We start from the raw sequence: 16,430 nt of genomic DNA, 5'->3' as shown, positions 1-16,430 counted from the left end.
GGATAGTGTGATCCATTGTGTCGAATGCTGCTCTGAGATCTAATAGCATTAAAAAGGTACAGTTACCAGAATCAAGGTTTAAAAGAAGATCATTAAAAACTTTTAAAAGAGCTGTTTCGGTGCTGTGAAGAGGCTTAAAACCAGACTGAAACTGTTCACCAATGTTTGCACGACCTAGGACTTCTTGCAATTGGTTAAAAACAGCTTTCTCCAAGACTTTGGAGATAAACGAGAGTTTGGAGATTGGCCTGAAATTAGGCCTTTTTCCTTTTTAAAAGAGGCCGCACTGTGGCATGTTTGAAGGAGGCTGGGACACGTCCAGAGCTGAGACACATATTTATAAGAAACAAAATAAAAGGCCCAATATGACCAACATATGCATCCCGCATTAATTTACACCAACACAAATTATTATGGAGGATTAGTACTGTATGAAAGTGAAAAATAAAGCTCATCATACGAGTTAAATATCTTGATGCGTCTTTTTCCTGCTCGATATTGAAGGCTGTGTAATGAGATGTTGGTGGGACCTGTGTGATGGTGAGAAACCGATGAGCATCTCGTAGGCACTCAGCTAGTCTGGAGTTATCTTGAGCGCCCGTCTGAAAGACCACAAACAAACAACTAATTATAATCAATTACTGCTACGTGATACATTTCAACCAGGATGTTAAACCAACCACAGTAATCAGACTGCTTTTCTCAAGTTGGCCAATGATTAGATTAGTATTTAGTGACAATGGTGACATTTCTGTTTTAACATTAGTCTAATAGTAATAGTAGTAGTAGTAGAAGTAGTAGTAATAGTAGAATGTTCTGGCTCAGTACTTGTCTGCTCTATAGCTAAAGGCAAAACAATTGTCTGTGACCATTTTTTATCCATGAAAAGTCCCACAGGGTTTAATACCGAGACCACTGCTATTCAGGAAACAGTTACAAGTCGCCTCTATAGAACACAAAATCCGTTACAGAGCCAATGCACCCAAATGCTTAACAACAAAGACAACATGTTGTCACATTACACCTCTTCTTGGATTTTTTAAATACAAGCCTGCTCGCTCGCATACATACATCTGAAAACATGGGCATGGTTGCGCTACCTCAAGGAAGCCTGGATGTGATCATACAGATCTTTGACAGCCGTTCCTCTCAGGGTGCTGCTGTGGTGGGCTTCGTACATATTTAACACCATTGCGGGGCAACATGAACGGAGTCACAAGGTCAGGGGAGTGAATCACAGGGCAACTTATAGGGAAATTCCAATGAAAAATTGCAAGAAGCATTGGTAAGGCCCTTGCACAAGGGTCAAACATGAGGTGTGATCTTTGGCAACAAAAATGTTTCTTGCAACAAACACCCAAACGCTCAAAGATCACACCTCATGTTTGACCCTTGTGCAAGGGCCTCACCAATGCTTCTTGCAATTTTTCACTGTATGTGTATGTTGTGAAATTTGATGTTTTTAGTCTCTTTCTCTATTACACACACCACAGGGGACATCATGATAGATTATACCTATGTGGAGTGTACGTCAGCAGTTATGCAGGCTTTGAGGCACTTCCAGAAGGAATACCCTGAACACCGCGCTGAGGAAATAAGGTATATGATGAACACATATTTAAGTTGAAATCACTGAATGGCACAACAATGCCTGACTAATCTGACGGAATGAATGGAAAGCGCTAAATCTTCCACAACATAAATTAAAACTAGGATTGAAAGATGGAGAAAAGAAGAAAAAAAGCATTGACCCACAAAGACATTCTTACCTAATTAAAATAATAAGGACCAAGACAGAGGTTATGAGTTTGTTCCCTTCTGTCTTTTAGGTCCACTCTGAGAGAAGGACTGGAGTACTGCAGGAAGGTGCAGAGGCCTGATGGATCCTGGGAAGGGTGAGACCACTCCTGCTGTTTCACAACCAGATATCCTACCTATGGAATATGGTTTGGGCTTGAAGCCTTTGCTTGTATGGGTCATGTCTACATGGATGAGTAATTGTTCCAAACACTGAGCCATTAAGTTTCACACTGAATTGGGATCATCGATTTTGACCCACAACAAGAATGTCTCCTACAGGGGAACACTACCTCTAATGAAGATGTCAATACGTTCTTCCCATGGCTTTAGAGAATTAATTGAACATTCGTGGACACAAGATACTGTGGCAACCCACGGGCGCAGCACCCTGGACAGCGCCTCAAGAGATCAGCACCAAGGGCAGCGGAAATGACGAGCATGAGGTGGGAGAGGCGTGAGTGGGAGATGGCCTCACAACGGGCTTGTCTTTGGTATGAGTGTTAATCCCTCTTGTCTTCTGTACTTCCCTCAGGAAGGAGACTGAAGGCCAAACAACCTATTGAACCGAACCCTCAAAAGAAGAAGAACCTATTTTGCCTTTTTCCAGTTTTTTGTACGTCAAAATAAACCGTACCCTTTTTTTGTGTGCAGCCAGTCGTGTATCAGAGTCCTGTGATTTTGCCCACACCCGTTGCCACAATAATCTTTCACTGCCAGAGATTCCTCAAACAGTAGTTTATGTTTACCCATATTTGTAGAACTTTTATATATCACAGAAATAGCTAAATGTACAAATTCTGAAAATGAATCTAGTCCCCCTTTAACCTGCCGAGGCACACAGCACATCCATGAACTCCCAGCCTACCTTCTAACTCACACAGCTGTGCCTCTGTTACCAGGGACGTGTGCGTTGAGGTGCAGAGAGCCTGCCGGTTCCTGCTGGACCGGCAGATGCCGGACGGAGGCTGGGGGGAGGACTTTGAGTCTTGCGAGGAGCGGCTCTACATCCAGAGCAGCAGCGCTCAGATCCACAACACCTGCTGGGCTCTTTTAGGCCTCATGGCCGTCAGGTAAAGCAGGACTGCACCAAAAGGCTCTGTTTTCATTCTGGATCTCAATGTGACTGAGTGTAATTTGGCAAACAGGGCTCGGCTTCGGGTTGGTCTTTGTGTGCTGTGTATTTATATCTTATTTTTATTTACCATTGCTGGTGCATTCACCTGTCTACAAAAGACTCACGTTAACAGGAAATATAATTGAACCTAATCCAAGCAAAATAAAAGGAAACTAAATTAAATTGAATGATCTTTTTGTGCGTAACCAGGCATCCTGACAGAAGGGCCATTGAGAGAAGAGTGCAGATGCTGATTGACCACTAGCTGCCCAACGGCGACTGGCCACAGGTAGTTCCCTTGTATCTTATTAATTACATGTCCCATCCTCAAATTGAACTCAGCTTGCGTCCCGCATATTACAACTAATAAGAAACAAATGTGATCAAGAAGAGGAAGGACTGTCATGGGGTAAGACTTTCATTTACATCATAAGTGGAGTTGGCTCAGACTTCAGTGGAATTATTGGGTTGGGCTTCACTTGACATTCACGGTCATTTAGATTGAGCAATCGTCGGTGTTTCTTCATCTTATTCGAGATAGTTATTTTCCTATCAATAGACCAGGTAGTATATATAATATATAATAAACATTCATGTTCTTTCTATGTCTTTTCCCCAAACTCCTTTCACAGTTTCCCAGCCGTCATCGTCCATATTGTACTCCGATCCAGTCACAATTGTTCATATGTAGAGTGTCATCTGACATGAACAGCCTTTTTGTGAATGTGGGATATTTAGTTGATACAGGTTCTTAAAAAATAAATGTATGAAATCGGTTTCTATATTGATTGGTACACTGTTAACATCCAAGTCTATTTCTATGTTGTATACGTTCACATTTGTACGTACAGTACATGGAGGGTAAGGGAAGCTTTATGTTTTAGGGGCTATTTTTTGCAGGACACCGTCCTCCACTTTCACAGTTAAATTCATTTACACCTGTATGGGAGTGAACCCATGAAGCTCGGAATACATTTTTTTGGAATCACACATCTTTTTTCTTCTGTCTCGTTTGTCCTCCAGCAGCTCCTGTAGCAGCAGTAGTTATTCTGACTAGATGACGATTCCTGGTTTGGAAAAGAGGCAAAAACAAGACAAGGTACCACCTGCAAAAGCTTTGGCAACAACTATGTTGGAACTGAAAAGGTTCTTTGCAACTCAAAAGCATGTTGTAACAAATCCAGTCCTTGGTCATATGGCTTTGTACCAAATACTAGAAAATAAAGTCTCTCTGCACCGCTTCAGTTGTTCTTCATTCTGACTGGTGGGAGGCTTCAGTTTTCTTTCTTTTCTCTTAAAACATGTCACTGGATTTGGGTCAACCGTGTCCTAAAAATGCTTCATAGTCTGTACAGACTAGAATAGCTTCCATCCTTTGACCCCTTCAAATGAATCTGATGGAGTTTGTAAAACCCTGAAACAATACAAGGGGAAAGGCCGGGTGCCCAAGAACTCAATCTCAAAATGTTTCAACACCACAGAATTAGTAATTGGTGGTGGGAGTTTAGGCTCCGCCCCTCATGACGGCCATTGGCACTGTTCATAGTTGAGCCTTGACTTCATATAAAGGCAGAGCCAGCTGACAGCTGCAGTCGTGGACCTGAACTCCAGCACACGGTAAGGTCACTATTACCTATCTAGGAATAACAAAGTGTGGTGTGTGTCGATAATCTGGCTCACATATATTTTGTTTGTTAAATGTATTTTTGGGATCGCATCTTTATTAAACCTATAAAGACACATCTATTTCATGTTATGGCTTCATGATATTACATGAAAACTGCACAATGTGACACTTATTACCAGTTACCAGCTTACCAGGGAAGCGCTACGCACGGCTCTGACCCACTTATTTTATATGGGCACATTTCTCCAGTGCCCATCACGTTAGCCACATGCTGCAGGGTCTTCAACAGATAAATACAATGGTTTGGTCCAACCAAACAGAGGTTCCCGTATTACATTTATTGCGAGCAATACACTATTTCTAGCCGCCAGCTAAGAAAGAAAGACATTGAGGATATTCAAATATTGAAAACAAATCCTACAGACGGCTTCTGCTTCTGTTGTTCTAAAAACATTTTACTTCATCTTTTACTACTAAACTGGAATGTTGCTGCACTAGTCCGAGACATTCTTGCTGCCTATTCTGCTTTTCAGTCTCTTCTGTTCCCTATAAGACACACGAACAGACCATGATTTTCAAAAGTAAACTCTGTCATATGATGAAAGGACAAAATTCAAATGAGATTTCAGGTGATTATTCAGATTCAGATTATGTTTAATTTTACTTATTGCTGAAACCCTATAAATAGACTGGCTAACTGCTTTTTTTCTATATCTGAATTTTCATTAAAAGTTATTTTAATTGGGGATTTTGGGGTCATGAAATGTCTTCTTTCAGTTTCAGGGTTTGCATTTGGATTTTTGAGATGTACGGGAATAACAGAGGTAAATCAATCTCTTAGTGTTTTTTCCCCTTTTACTAAAACCAAATCCTTGTTCTTTGTAATAAATAAAATGTCTTTATTGTATTCTTTAATGAATTGAGCATTAAGTGTATACAAACTGAATTTAAAGATGATGAGCCCCATCCCTTCTGTTGAACTAGGAATGCAGTGCCCTCCTGGCTATGGTCCTCAGCCAACACCATGGGGACAAAATCCTCAATGTCCACCATGGACTGCCCCACCCCAAATCTGCCCCCCTCAGTCATGTTGGCCACCTGTGTACTATCCCCCTTGTTGAGGGTATGGGCCCAGCCATGGTCACGGGGTAAGATCCTGTTTATATATTGATTATTTAAAAATACAAATCATAGGGTCCCAATTATACATTTATCACAGTCCTCTGGTAACAAAGGAGCTAATTACACTTTTTAAACAAATTTAAAATCTTGATCTTAGATGTGAAATATCTTATTTGGCCTTTCAGTCTAAATTGGATGTAATATAAATATATAAATTTGTCTTCTGTGTGTCAAAGCAACTGGTCCAAAACCTGCCGTTTTTTCAATGCCGCCTCTATGGTGCTTGTTTGCTGAAGTTTACACACCACCTGATTGAACCTAGTGAGGTGACAGGATTACAAATATTTGTATTATAAAAACGGATCAAATGACTGGTACTGGTACAGTTCTCTTTAGCTCTACAAACCAACTATTGGCTACACTTCTGCTTCAGCTTTGAGGTTGAGTGTGGCCCAAACTTTAAATCTTTTAAAACAAAAAAAGCAACCAAAAAGTCACTGAGATATAAATTATAAAGAAATTCAACTATGAATCATGTTATTAATGGAATCCTACAAATATATCCCTCCCCCCAAAAACAGACCACTGGAACTAATCATTGCTGATTGTAACTCATTTTTCCATTTTCCACAACTTATGTGAACTGATTGATATGTTGTTGCTAAATTAAATGAACGTTTTTGTCCCTGTTGCAGTCCTCCAGCAGCTCCTGCAGCAGCGACTCGGATTAGATGACGCTGAAGAAAGACAATTACAGGCTGTAAACTTGGAAAATGTCATCCTGTCGATCCTCACAATATTCAGTAATAAACTATAAAACACTCTAAAACAAATGTTGAGTTATTTAAACACTACACAGGTTGCTGTTTATTGTTGAACCTGTTAAAGGTTCAGCTCTCACATATTATGAAGTGTTGAACTAATACAGTTGAATTCTCTTCACAGTAGTCAGTGTGCGACAAATTGTCTACTAGACAGTGATCACATTACTCCCTTGTAAAAAACAGCATGAAACTGCTCTTTAACGTTACCCTGTTTGTGTGTTACCACTCAGTGCCATACCATCTAGTACCAGCATAGCACATTCTGATCAAGACACAGAGATTAGAGTTATATGATTAAGCGCTCCACTTTTAGAGGCAAAACAATAAAGCAGAGAATCATTTCTAAGTAAATTAGAAATGGGAAGGCGAGCCGAGTAAACTGCTCTCATGAAATGTTACGAGTTCTCGTAATCTCAGTCAAACGGTGAGGCGGAGAAATGAGTGTACATAGTCAAACAGTTGCTCAAGAAAGCTAAAGACAGTCATTCGGATCCATGTCTAGCGTTGTTAAATTATCGAGCATCGCCACTTGAACATGGCTTTTTGCCGGCTGAAATTCTAATGGGACGTAGGTGACGCAGCACGATTCATGTTGTGATTTTAATGTTGATTAAGGGTAAGGTGCTAGAAGAATAGCCTGTGTAGAATTATGATAACATACATCTAAAGAAAGGGGGATGTAATTATATGTAAAATATAACTCCCAACCACTAGGTGGCGGCACCTGTGGTTTTTGCATAAATAGAGCATCTGGGATCAGGTGGGAGAGACAAAATTACTACAAGAATGCTGCTACATGTGTGAAGTGGGAGCACGGTGAAATGGAAATAAAAGGACTTGTACAACACTTCAGTTGTGGCTTGAGTCAGTAACATTACAATGACCATTCCTGGTTTGGAAAAGAGGCAAAGACAAGAAGACAAGGTACCACCTGCAAAAGCTTTGGCAACAACTATGTTGGAACTGAAAAGGTTCTTTGCAACTCAAAAGCATGTTGTAACAAATCCAGTCCTTGGTCGTATGGCTTTGTACCAAATGCTAGAAAATAAAGTCTCTCTGCACCGCTTCAGTTGTTCTTCATTCTGACTGGTGGGAGGCTTCAGTTTTCTTTCTTTTCTCTTAAAACATGTCACTGGATTTGGGTCAACCGTGTCGCAAAAATGCTTCATAGTTTGTACAGACTAGAATAGCTTCCATCCTTAGACCCCTTCAAATGAATCTGATGGAGTAAATATTCACAGATTCGGACTTCCTGGTTTAATATCTGGTCAGCGAGATAGTGTCGCTTTCGACACAAGCCTAGAAAAATGGCTCGACACACGCAAGGGGGGCTCTGAAAACGCAGAAGCATAAACTAGGCTTTAGAACCATGAATTGAAACGAGTAGGCGCAGACGCAGAAGCATGCGCCAGCCTTTAGGCCGGCGGGGCAAAACCACGACACTGTACTGCCACCTACTGGGCATAGATTGCACCACACACAATGAAGAAATGTTCTTCATTCCAAATTAATCCAAATTACATACAAATGTGACCATACATTTTGTGTGTGCGTCACACATACACCTGGCGCAGCCAATGAGAGATTTAGAATATGACGATGTCACCGCTCTCATTGGCTGTCTCAGATCTCAGATCTTACTAAGGTACAAGCAGATGACCATGGCTGAGCAGAAGCAGATGACCATGGCTGAGCAGGGAGGGAGGGAGCTTGAGGACCACTTCGCAGAGAAGACAGCCAAACTGTTCCAGGCCCAGACAAAAGTAGAAAAAAAGAGTGCGAGATTCTCATGGGAGAACACAATAACCTGCGTATTGCCCTCCACGCTCAGCAGGCCAAGTCAAAGCAGCTGGAGGGGGTTCTTGATGAGGAAAAATGGTCCTGGACCAGGAGACGACGGTTCTGGAGGGAGAAAAGATAGTCCTGGAGCAGGAAAATGTGGTCCTGGAGGAGGATAAAAATCTTCTAGTCGAGGATCAAATGGTCCTGGAGGGTATTTGCCTCAGAATGAAGAAAGGAATCCTAGGATTCTTTGGGAGGAGGATGGAAGACAGAGCCACAGAGATGGCAAAGATGAGGAGGAAGGGGACTGGGGGTGGATTTTTCCACTGGCTCTTCAGGAGGTAGATGCAGTTGCTCTGCCTCTGTTAGGCTTTTCTCCCGGTACTCGGGTTTTTAAAAAGAGATGGTGAGAAGGAGGCAGTGGTGGTAGGCAGTGGTGGTAGGGGGTGGACGGAGTATCTGCTCTATGTGTTTTTTTCTCCCGGTGCTTGGGTTTTTGTTTTTTTTTAAATGGTGGAGGAGCCAGGGAGTGGGCTTGGGGTCAGGAGGTAGACCCCCTTGTGTTCCTCTATGTGGTTTTCTCCCGGTGCTCGGGTTAAAAAAAAAAAGAGGCTGTCGTGAAGCGGAAAACATTAAATGAACGATGCCCGATCTGGTGCATATATGTGTAAATAAAACTGAGAGTTTAATTGACATGCAGTAATGAATCCAGTGAGGGCTCCTGAAGAGCGAGGAACTGAGAGGAATTGGGATCAATTGATGCTGTAATAATAGAACAGTTGCAGTGGGGGGTGTTGATTGTGTATGCTGCCATTTGAAAACATGAAATGTCCAATGTGGTTATATATGTTTGTATATGTGTGTAATTAGGAGCATGTAGACATAGATTAATAGGTGGACATCATTGTGGAAAACATGTACGGCACCATGAGTGTTTAATTCCCGCATAAGACTAAGTAATGTTATTGATGACTTTTTCCCTGGTCCAAAGGCGTCGTGACGTTACTGTTCTAAACAAGACGGCGTCAGGAATTATTAAAAAATGAACGCATGAATAAAACTTATTTTCCAGGGTGCTCAGTGAGAACACTGGTGGGCTGTAATTATGGATTGACTTTTGTTTTAACATTAACAAAAAGTCAAAGTACAAGGGGAGAATTCTTGTTAATTTATATGAAATCTAGCAAACTATTTTACTTTATGTTTTGTGTCTGTTTGTGTCATAGGAAGCACGCCCATAAATAATCTTGTAAAGTGATTGTAAGGTTGCAAAGTTGCCGAAGAACTTGCTTTAAGTTGCCAGTTTCTGGCAGGATATCTTCTTTCCATATTGTTTGAGGGTTTTACAAGCTCCATCAGATTCATTTGAAGGGGTCTAAGGATGGAAGCTATTCTAGTCTGTACAGACAATGAATCATTTTTGTGACACGGTTGACCCAAATCCAGTGACATGTTTTAAGAGAAAAGAAATAAAACCGAAGCCTCCCACCACTCAAAGAACCTTTTCAGTTCCAACATAGTTGTTGCTAAAGCTTTTGCAGGTGGTAACTTGTCTTGTCTTTGCCTCTTTTCCAAACCAGGAATGGTCATTGTAATGTTACTGACTCAAGCCACGACTGAAGTGTTGTACAAGTACTTTTATTTCCATTTCACCGTGCTCCAACTTCACACATGTAGCAGCATTCTTCCAAAGTCCTTGTGCACTTGTCATAGTTTGCTTTTTGTCTCAGTTGTAGAAGCCATTGTTTCTGCCTTACCCTTGTATCTTTTCGTCCTGCCGTGTTCAAGTGGCGATGCTCGATAACTTAACAACGCTGTACACAGATCCGTATGACTGTCTTTAGCTTTCTTGAGCAACTGTTTGACTATGTACACTGCTTTCTCCGCCTCACCGACTGTGCTTACGAGAACTTGTAATATTTCATAAGGGCAGTTTACTCAGCTTGCCTTCCCATTTCTAATTTAAGGATTCTCTGCTTTATTGTTTTGCCTCTAAAAGTGGAGCGCTTAATCATATAACTCTAATCTCTGTGTCTTGATCAGATGGTGCTATTAAAAGAACAAGAACGGCGTAAATGAGGGATCCACGGCGGTTAAGGAGGAGGGGTGTGAATGTTCTGCGGAGCGGCAGGGTGTGTTGTTTATCGTGGGGGAAAAGCCCTGCTGGACAAAGCTCTTGTTCATTCAACGCTCCCTGGGTAAATACAGATAATATGAATACACACTGAGTGGTAACACACAAACAGGGTAACGTTAAACTAAATGGTCAAATGAAATAAAAAAGACAGAGGCGCTTTAGTGATTAGGTTACTTGTTGTTGAGATAAACAGAGAGCAGTTTCATGCTGTTTATTACAAGGGAGTAATTGTCACGGTGTGGTGCACTTCCTGTCTTATTTTGTAGTTTTCTGCCACTCGTGTCCCCGGGTAACTTCACTTCCTGCCTGGTCCTGTCATCCCCTGTGATTGTCGGATTGTTTCCACCTGTGTCCAATCACCTGCACCTCCATTGTGTATTTAAGCAGTGTGTGTTGTTTGTCACTTGTGGCGTCATTGTCTCTTTTCCGCCCGCCCGCCCGCCCGCCTTTTACTTTGTTGGAGTTTTGACTATTGAAGTCTCTTGTTTAAAGTCTGCGTTTGAGTCCTGCCTTCCTACCCAGCCCTGACAGTAATGTGATCACTGTCTGGCAGACAATTTGTCGCACACTGACTACTGTGAAGAGAATTCAAATGTATTGGTTCAACACTTCATAATATGTCCCTGAGCAAGACACCTAACCCCTAATTGCTCCCCAGGCAAAAATGTAAAAAGCCATGGGTTTAAAGTGTAATGTAAGTCGCTTTGGATAAAAGCGTCTGCTAAATGACCTGTAATGTAATGTAATGTAATATGTGAGAGCTGAACCTTAAACAGGTTCAACAATAAACAGCAACCTGTGTAGTGTTTAAATAACTCAACATTTGTTTTAGAGTGTTTTATAGTTTATTACTGAATATTGTGAGGATCGACAGGATGACATTTTCCAAGTTTACAGCCTGTAATTGTCTTTCTTCAGCGTCGTCTAATCCGAGTCGCTGCTGCAGGAGCTGCTGGAGGACTGCAACAGGGACAAAAACGTTCATTTAATTTAGCAACAACATATCAATCAGTTCACATAAATGATGGATCTATAATGGAAAAATAAGTTGGTCCAGTGGTCTGGTTTTTGGGCGAGGAATATATTTGTAGGATTTCTAGGATTCTATAAATAACATGATTCATTCTTGAATATCTTTATGTTTTGTATCTCGGTGACATTCTGGCTGCTTTTTATTTGTATTTAAAGTTTGGGCCACACTCAACCTCAAAGCTGAAGCAGAAGTGTAGCCAATAGTTGGTTTGCAGAGCTAAAGAGAACTGTACCAGTACCAGTCATTTGATCCATTGTAATCATACAAATATCTGTGATCCTGTCACCTCACTAGGTTCAATCAGGTGGTGTGTATTCTTCAGCAAACAAGCACCGCAGAGGCGGCATTAAAAAAATGGCAGGTTTTGGACCAATTGCTTTGACACATAGAAGACAAAAAATAAATATATATATATACATCTATATATATATATTTTTTTTTCAACTTCAACTGAAAGGCCAAATAAAGATATTTCACATCTAAGATTAAGATTTTAAATTTGTTTAAAAAGTGTAATTGGCTCCTTTGTTACCAGACTGATACATGTATAGTTGGGACACCATGATTTGTACTTTTAAATTATCAATAAATAAACAGCATCTTACCCCGTGACACTTAGTTCCTTTCTTGTGGCAATGGTTATGCATGTGACCATGCTTGTGTGTGTGGCCTTTGCCGTGCCCGTGATGTCCACGTCCATGTCCATGTCCATGTCCACGACCACGACCACATCCATGTCCACGACCACGTCCACGACCACGTCCACGACCACATCCATGCCCACAATCATGTCCATCTCCGTGTCCATGATCATGTCCATGATCATGATCATGACCATGTCCATGACCATGTCCATGTCCATGATCATGACCATGTCCGTGTCCATGATCATGCCCATGATCATGATCATGACCATGTCCATGACCATCTCCGTGTCCATGATCATGACCATGTCCATGTCCATGATCATGTCCGTGTCCATGATCATGCTCATGACCTTCTCCGTGTCCATGATCATGTCCATGTCCGTGCCCAGGACCAGGACCATGACCATGTCCATGTCCACGTCCATCATGACCATAGCTGGGCCCGTACCCTCCACAAGGGGGGGCTACAGGATAGTACACAGGTGGCCAACATGACTGAGGGGGGCAGATTTGGGGTGGGGCAGTCCATGGTGGACATTGAGGATTTTGTCCTCCTGGTGTTGGCTGAGGACCATAGCCAGAAGGGCACTGCATTCCTAGTTCAACAGAAGGGATGGGACTCATCATTTTTAAATTCAGTTTGTATACACTTAATGCTCAATTCATTAAAGAATACAATAAAGACATTTTATTTATTACAAAGAACAAGGATTTGGTTTTAGTAAAAGGGGAAAAAACACTAAGAGATTGATTTACCTCTGTTATTCCCGTACATCTCAAAAATCCAAATGCAAACCCTGAAACTGAAAGAAGACATTTCATGACCCCAAAATCCCCAATTAAAATAACTTTGAATGAAAATTCAGATATAGAAACAAAGCAGTTGGCCAGTCTATTTATAGGGTTTCAGCAGTAAGACAAAATTAAGCATCATCTGAATCTGAATAATCACCTGAAATCTCATTTGAATTTTGTCCTTTCATCATATGACAGAGTTTACTTTTGAAAATCATGGTCTGTTCGTGTGTCTTATAGGGAACAGAAGAGACTGAAAAGCAGAATAGGCAGCAAGAATGTCTCGGACTAGTGCAGCAACATTCCAGTTTAGTAGTAAAAGACGAAGTAAAATGTTTTTAGAACAACAGAAGCAGAAGCCGTCTGTAGGATTTGTTTTCAATATTTGAATATCCTCAATGTCTTTCTTTCTTAGCTGGCGGCTAGAAATGGTGTATTGCTCGCAATAAATGTAATACGGGAACCTCTGTTTGGTTGGACCAAACCATTGTATTTATCTGTTGAAGACCCTGCAGCATGTGGCTAACGTGATGGGCACTGGAGAAATGTGCCCATATAAAATAAGTGGGTCAGAGCCGTGCGTAGCGCTTCCCTGGTAAGCTGGTAACTGGTAATAAGTGTCACATTGTGCAGTTTTCATGTAATATCATGAAGCCATAACATGAAATAGATGTGTCTTTATAGGTTTAATAAAGATGCGATCCCAAAAATACATTTAACAAACTAAATATATGTGAGCCAGATTTTCGACACACACCACACTTTGTTATTCCTAGATAGGTAATAGTGACCTTACCGTGTGCTGGAGTTCAGGTCCACGACTGCAGCTGTCAGCTGGCTCTGCCTTTATATGAAGTCAAGGCTCAACTATGAACAGTGCCAATGGCCGTCATGAGGGGCGGAGCCTAAACTCCCACCACCAATTACTAATTCTGTGGTGTTGAAACATTTTCAGATTGAGTTCTTGGGCACCCGGCCTTTCCCCTTCTATTGTTTCAGGGTTTTACAAACTCCATCAGATTCATTTGAAGGGGTCTAAGGATGGAAGCTATTCTAGTCTGTACAGACTATGGAGCATTTTTAGGACACGGTTGACCCAAATCCAGTGACATGTTTTAAGAGAAAAGAAAGAAAACTGAAGCCTCCCACCAGTCAGAATGAAGAACAACTGAAGCGGTGCAGAAAGACTTTATTTTCTAGTATTTGGTACAAAGCCATACGACCAAGCACTGGATTTGTTACGACATGCTTTTGAGTTGCAAAGAACCTTTTCAGTTCCAACATAGTTGTTGCCAAAGCTTTTACAGGTGGTACCTTGTCTTGTTTTTGCCTCTTTTCCAAACCAACAATCGTCATCTAGTCAGAATCACTGCTGCTGCTGCTACAGGAGCTGCTGGAGGACTGTAGCAGGGACGGACATACGAGACAGAAGAATGAATTTGAATGAATTTTTTCAGTTCTTGGCAACAGTGTGTGTTCAAAAAAATGTATTCCGAGCTTCATGGGTTCACTCCCATACAGATGTAAATGAATTTAACTGTGAAAGTGGAGGACGGTGTCCTGCAAAAAATAGCTCCTAAAACATAAAGCTTCCCTTACCCTCCATGTACTGTACGTACAAATGTGAACGTATACAACATAGAAATAGACTTGGATGTTAACAGTGTACCAATCAATATAGAAACCGATTTCATACATTTATTTTTGAAGAACCTGTATCAACTAAATATTCCACATTCACAAAAAGGCTGGTCATGTCAGATGTGATGTAAATGAAAGTCTTACCCCATGAGAGTCCTTCCCCTTCTTGTGACACTTGAGATGCTTGTGACCTCCCCTGTGCCTGCGCCTGCACTTTGGGCATTTTCCTTGTCCATGTCCATGTCCATGTCCATGCCCGTGCCCGTGCCCATGACCATGGCCATGTCCGTGCCCATGCCCATGCCCATGACCATGACCATGACATTGCCCATGACATTGTCCATGTTCATGTTCATGCCCATGACCATGTCCATGACATTCCCCATGTTCATGTTCATGTCCATGTCCATGTCCATGTCCGTGTCCGTGTCCGTGTCCACGCCCACCTCCACGGCCTCCTCGATTACAGTGCCCCCCTGTAATTTGTCATAAAGGACTTTTAAATGTGCATGTCAGGTATGTAATATGCACTCAATACATTCGAAAGTAAGAGGCGAGACTGAACCAAAAGCATTTGTTATTCACCTCGTCCAGACATCTTCAAAGACCTCCGGCAGGCAGTTGAATGTCTCTTTAAAAAATCAAATGACAGAAAATTTTACAATAGATTCACATGTTCAACATGTAAGTAGCAAATGCAACTGTAAGGCCTTTTAAAATAAAAAATGAAAAAAATGAATTCATCATACCAAAAGCTTGTTTTTTGGGCAAACTTACTGTGTGCTGGACAGCAGATCCACAAACACAGCTGACACCTGCTGCTCCTTTTATGCAAAGCCACACCTGAACTCATAGTTGTCCAACAGGGTACCACCCTCCTCCTTATCAGAAACTATTTCTATTGTGAGAGGACAACAGGCAGTTTGTATATTCTCAATCATAATTGAGTGTAGCTATATAGACAATAGGTTTATTGCAAATGTGTTAAAAATGCAAATGAAAAAATGTCAATGTTTTCTGTAAAACTAATTCTGGTGTTGTGGACATATTGAGAAACCTACAGTTAGGGATGTGCGTCCCACTCACAAACAAACACATCACTCAGCGTGTCTGCCGAGCTTCTTTGTTTGCAACATTCTCTTGGTAGCGAAGCAGTGTGATGTTATCATGAAGGAACGCTCCGCAGAAGAGTTTGAGCTCCCTGTGCCGATGCACACAATACGCTTATTTACAGAAAAGGAGTTTAAACTCTGAAGTCTGAAATGTGGAACAAGTGGCTCCATCCACAGTTCAGTTTAAGCCAGAATGAAAACATGATTGGAGTTGTGAGATTTAGGTTTGAAATCTGAGTTTAAAATAAGGAATTCTGAAGTTTAAAGACAACACTTTAAACTAAGTTTAAAGTGAGTATTCCTTCACTTTGTTGAATGTAGAAACAGCAATTAAAAGAAACACTATATGAGCAATTCATTTATAAATGATTTGGTTGGGGTGCTAAAGGTTTGAAGACTCCAGGCTCACATCAAGTATTTAGAAAGTAAACCCTCAGGTTTAACTGTTGTAATTCTTACAGATCTGGATGAATATTTGAACACATGTATATATTTTTACTTAAGCTTAAAAAAAAACTCCTGTTGTGCAAAGACTTTTCCATTCGCAACCTCCTCCTTCAACAGCAACATCCTTGTCTTAAAGGGCCTGGAGAAAATGAGTCATACTGTCATTCAAATAGCACACTTTGCAGTATGAATTAAATTATTTCCTATTAAGACACAGATTCGTCATTCAGAAGAAGCCATGTGAGAAAGGTGGGGGTGTCAGATACAAAACCAGTTCGCCTATCAGCACCTTGTCACACTTTAGACTTTCTAAAGAGTGAATAGAACTGGTTCAACCAGTTGAAATTTT

General features: G+C 41.2%; 3 protein-coding genes and 1 long non-coding RNA gene across 6 annotated transcripts in view; 2 read left to right on the top strand and 2 right to left on the bottom strand.

Annotated features, from left to right (window-relative positions):
- The window catches only part of LOC144388727 (uncharacterized), a 45,905-nt gene extending 32,115 nt beyond the window's left edge, over positions 1-13,790 (bottom strand). Inside the window, exons 1-3 of the mRNA XM_078090143.1 lie at positions 13,678-13,790; positions 12,843-12,889; positions 12,045-12,682 (exon numbers count right to left, since the gene is read on the bottom strand). Coding sequence (XP_077946269.1) covers positions 12,045-12,520 — 476 coding nt within the window. The 5' untranslated portion in view covers positions 12,521-12,682; positions 12,843-12,889; positions 13,678-13,790. The remainder of the gene's footprint in view (positions 1-12,044; positions 12,683-12,842; positions 12,890-13,677) is intronic.
- LOC144388825 (lanosterol synthase-like) lies at positions 1,459-3,204 on the top strand. 2 transcript variants are annotated; one of them, XR_013453096.1, is made up of 6 exons: positions 1,459-1,599; positions 1,830-1,895; positions 2,131-2,243; positions 2,333-2,413; positions 2,700-2,870; positions 3,125-3,204. XR_013453096.1 is itself a non-coding variant. In XM_078091198.1 (4 exons), exons 1-4 carry the CDS (start codon positions 1,502-1,504, stop codon positions 3,177-3,179), a joined length of 390 nt encoding a protein of 129 aa, XP_077947324.1. In that variant the 5' UTR covers positions 1,465-1,501; the 3' UTR covers positions 3,180-3,204. The 2 variants fall into 2 exon arrangements, 1 of the variants encoding a protein (XP_077947324.1); XM_078091198.1 differs by lacking the exons at positions 2,131-2,243; positions 2,333-2,413 and having other exon boundaries at positions 1,465-1,599.
- Positions 4,421-6,488, top strand: LOC144388730 (uncharacterized). Its single transcript, XR_013452950.1, has 4 exons — positions 4,421-4,531; positions 5,319-5,365; positions 5,526-5,689; positions 6,359-6,488. It is a non-coding gene; the product is annotated as an uncharacterized LOC144388730 (long non-coding RNA).
- Positions 13,791-14,053: 263 nt separating the features above from the next.
- LOC144388728 (uncharacterized) lies at positions 14,054-15,402 on the bottom strand. 2 transcript variants are annotated; one of them, XM_078090144.1, is made up of 4 exons: positions 15,300-15,402; positions 15,108-15,153; positions 14,667-14,998; positions 14,054-14,282 (listed from the first exon to the last, which is right to left on the bottom strand). In XM_078090144.1, the coding sequence occupies exons 3-4, from the start codon at positions 14,936-14,938 to the stop codon at positions 14,234-14,236; spliced, it is 321 nt and encodes a 106-aa protein (XP_077946270.1). In that variant the 5' UTR covers positions 14,939-14,998; positions 15,108-15,153; positions 15,300-15,402; the 3' UTR covers positions 14,054-14,233. The 2 variants fall into 2 exon arrangements, with proteins under 2 accessions (XP_077946270.1, XP_077946271.1); XM_078090145.1 differs by having other exon boundaries at positions 15,272-15,358.
- Between the last annotated feature and the right edge of the window lie 1,028 nt (positions 15,403-16,430).

The sequence above is a fragment of the Gasterosteus aculeatus genome, chromosome 16 (genome assembly GCF_964276395.1).
Source record: "Gasterosteus aculeatus chromosome 16, fGasAcu3.hap1.1, whole genome shotgun sequence".
NCBI lineage: Eukaryota > Metazoa > Chordata > Actinopteri > Perciformes > Gasterosteidae > Gasterosteus > Gasterosteus aculeatus.
The sequence above is the reverse complement of the archived record's forward strand: the minus strand, read 5'-3'. Positions and strand labels throughout refer to the sequence as shown.

What these genes read in the sequence shown, in the direction of transcription:
- LOC144388825 (XM_078091198.1), top strand. Translation starts at nt 1,502, where the DNA reads ATGATAGATTATACCTATGTGGAGTGTACGTCAGCAGTTATGCAGGCT. An exon ending in CACCGCGCTGAGGAAATAAG is followed by an intron (nt 1,600 to 1,829) that starts GTATATGATGAA and finishes TCTGTCTTTTAG; the next exon opens with GTCCACTCTGAGAGAAGGAC. An exon ending in CCTGATGGATCCTGGGAAGG is followed by an intron (nt 1,896 to 2,699) that starts GTGAGACCACTC and finishes CTCTGTTACCAG; the next exon opens with GGACGTGTGCGTTGAGGTGC.
- LOC144388728 (XM_078090144.1), bottom strand. Translation starts at nt 14,938, where the DNA reads ATGGACATGGACATGGACATGAACATGAACATGGGGAATGTCATGGAC. An exon ending in AGGGGAAGGACTCTCATGGG is followed by an intron (nt 14,283 to 14,666) that starts GTAAGACTTTCA and finishes TCCCTGCTACAG; the next exon opens with TCCTCCAGCAGCTCCTGTAG.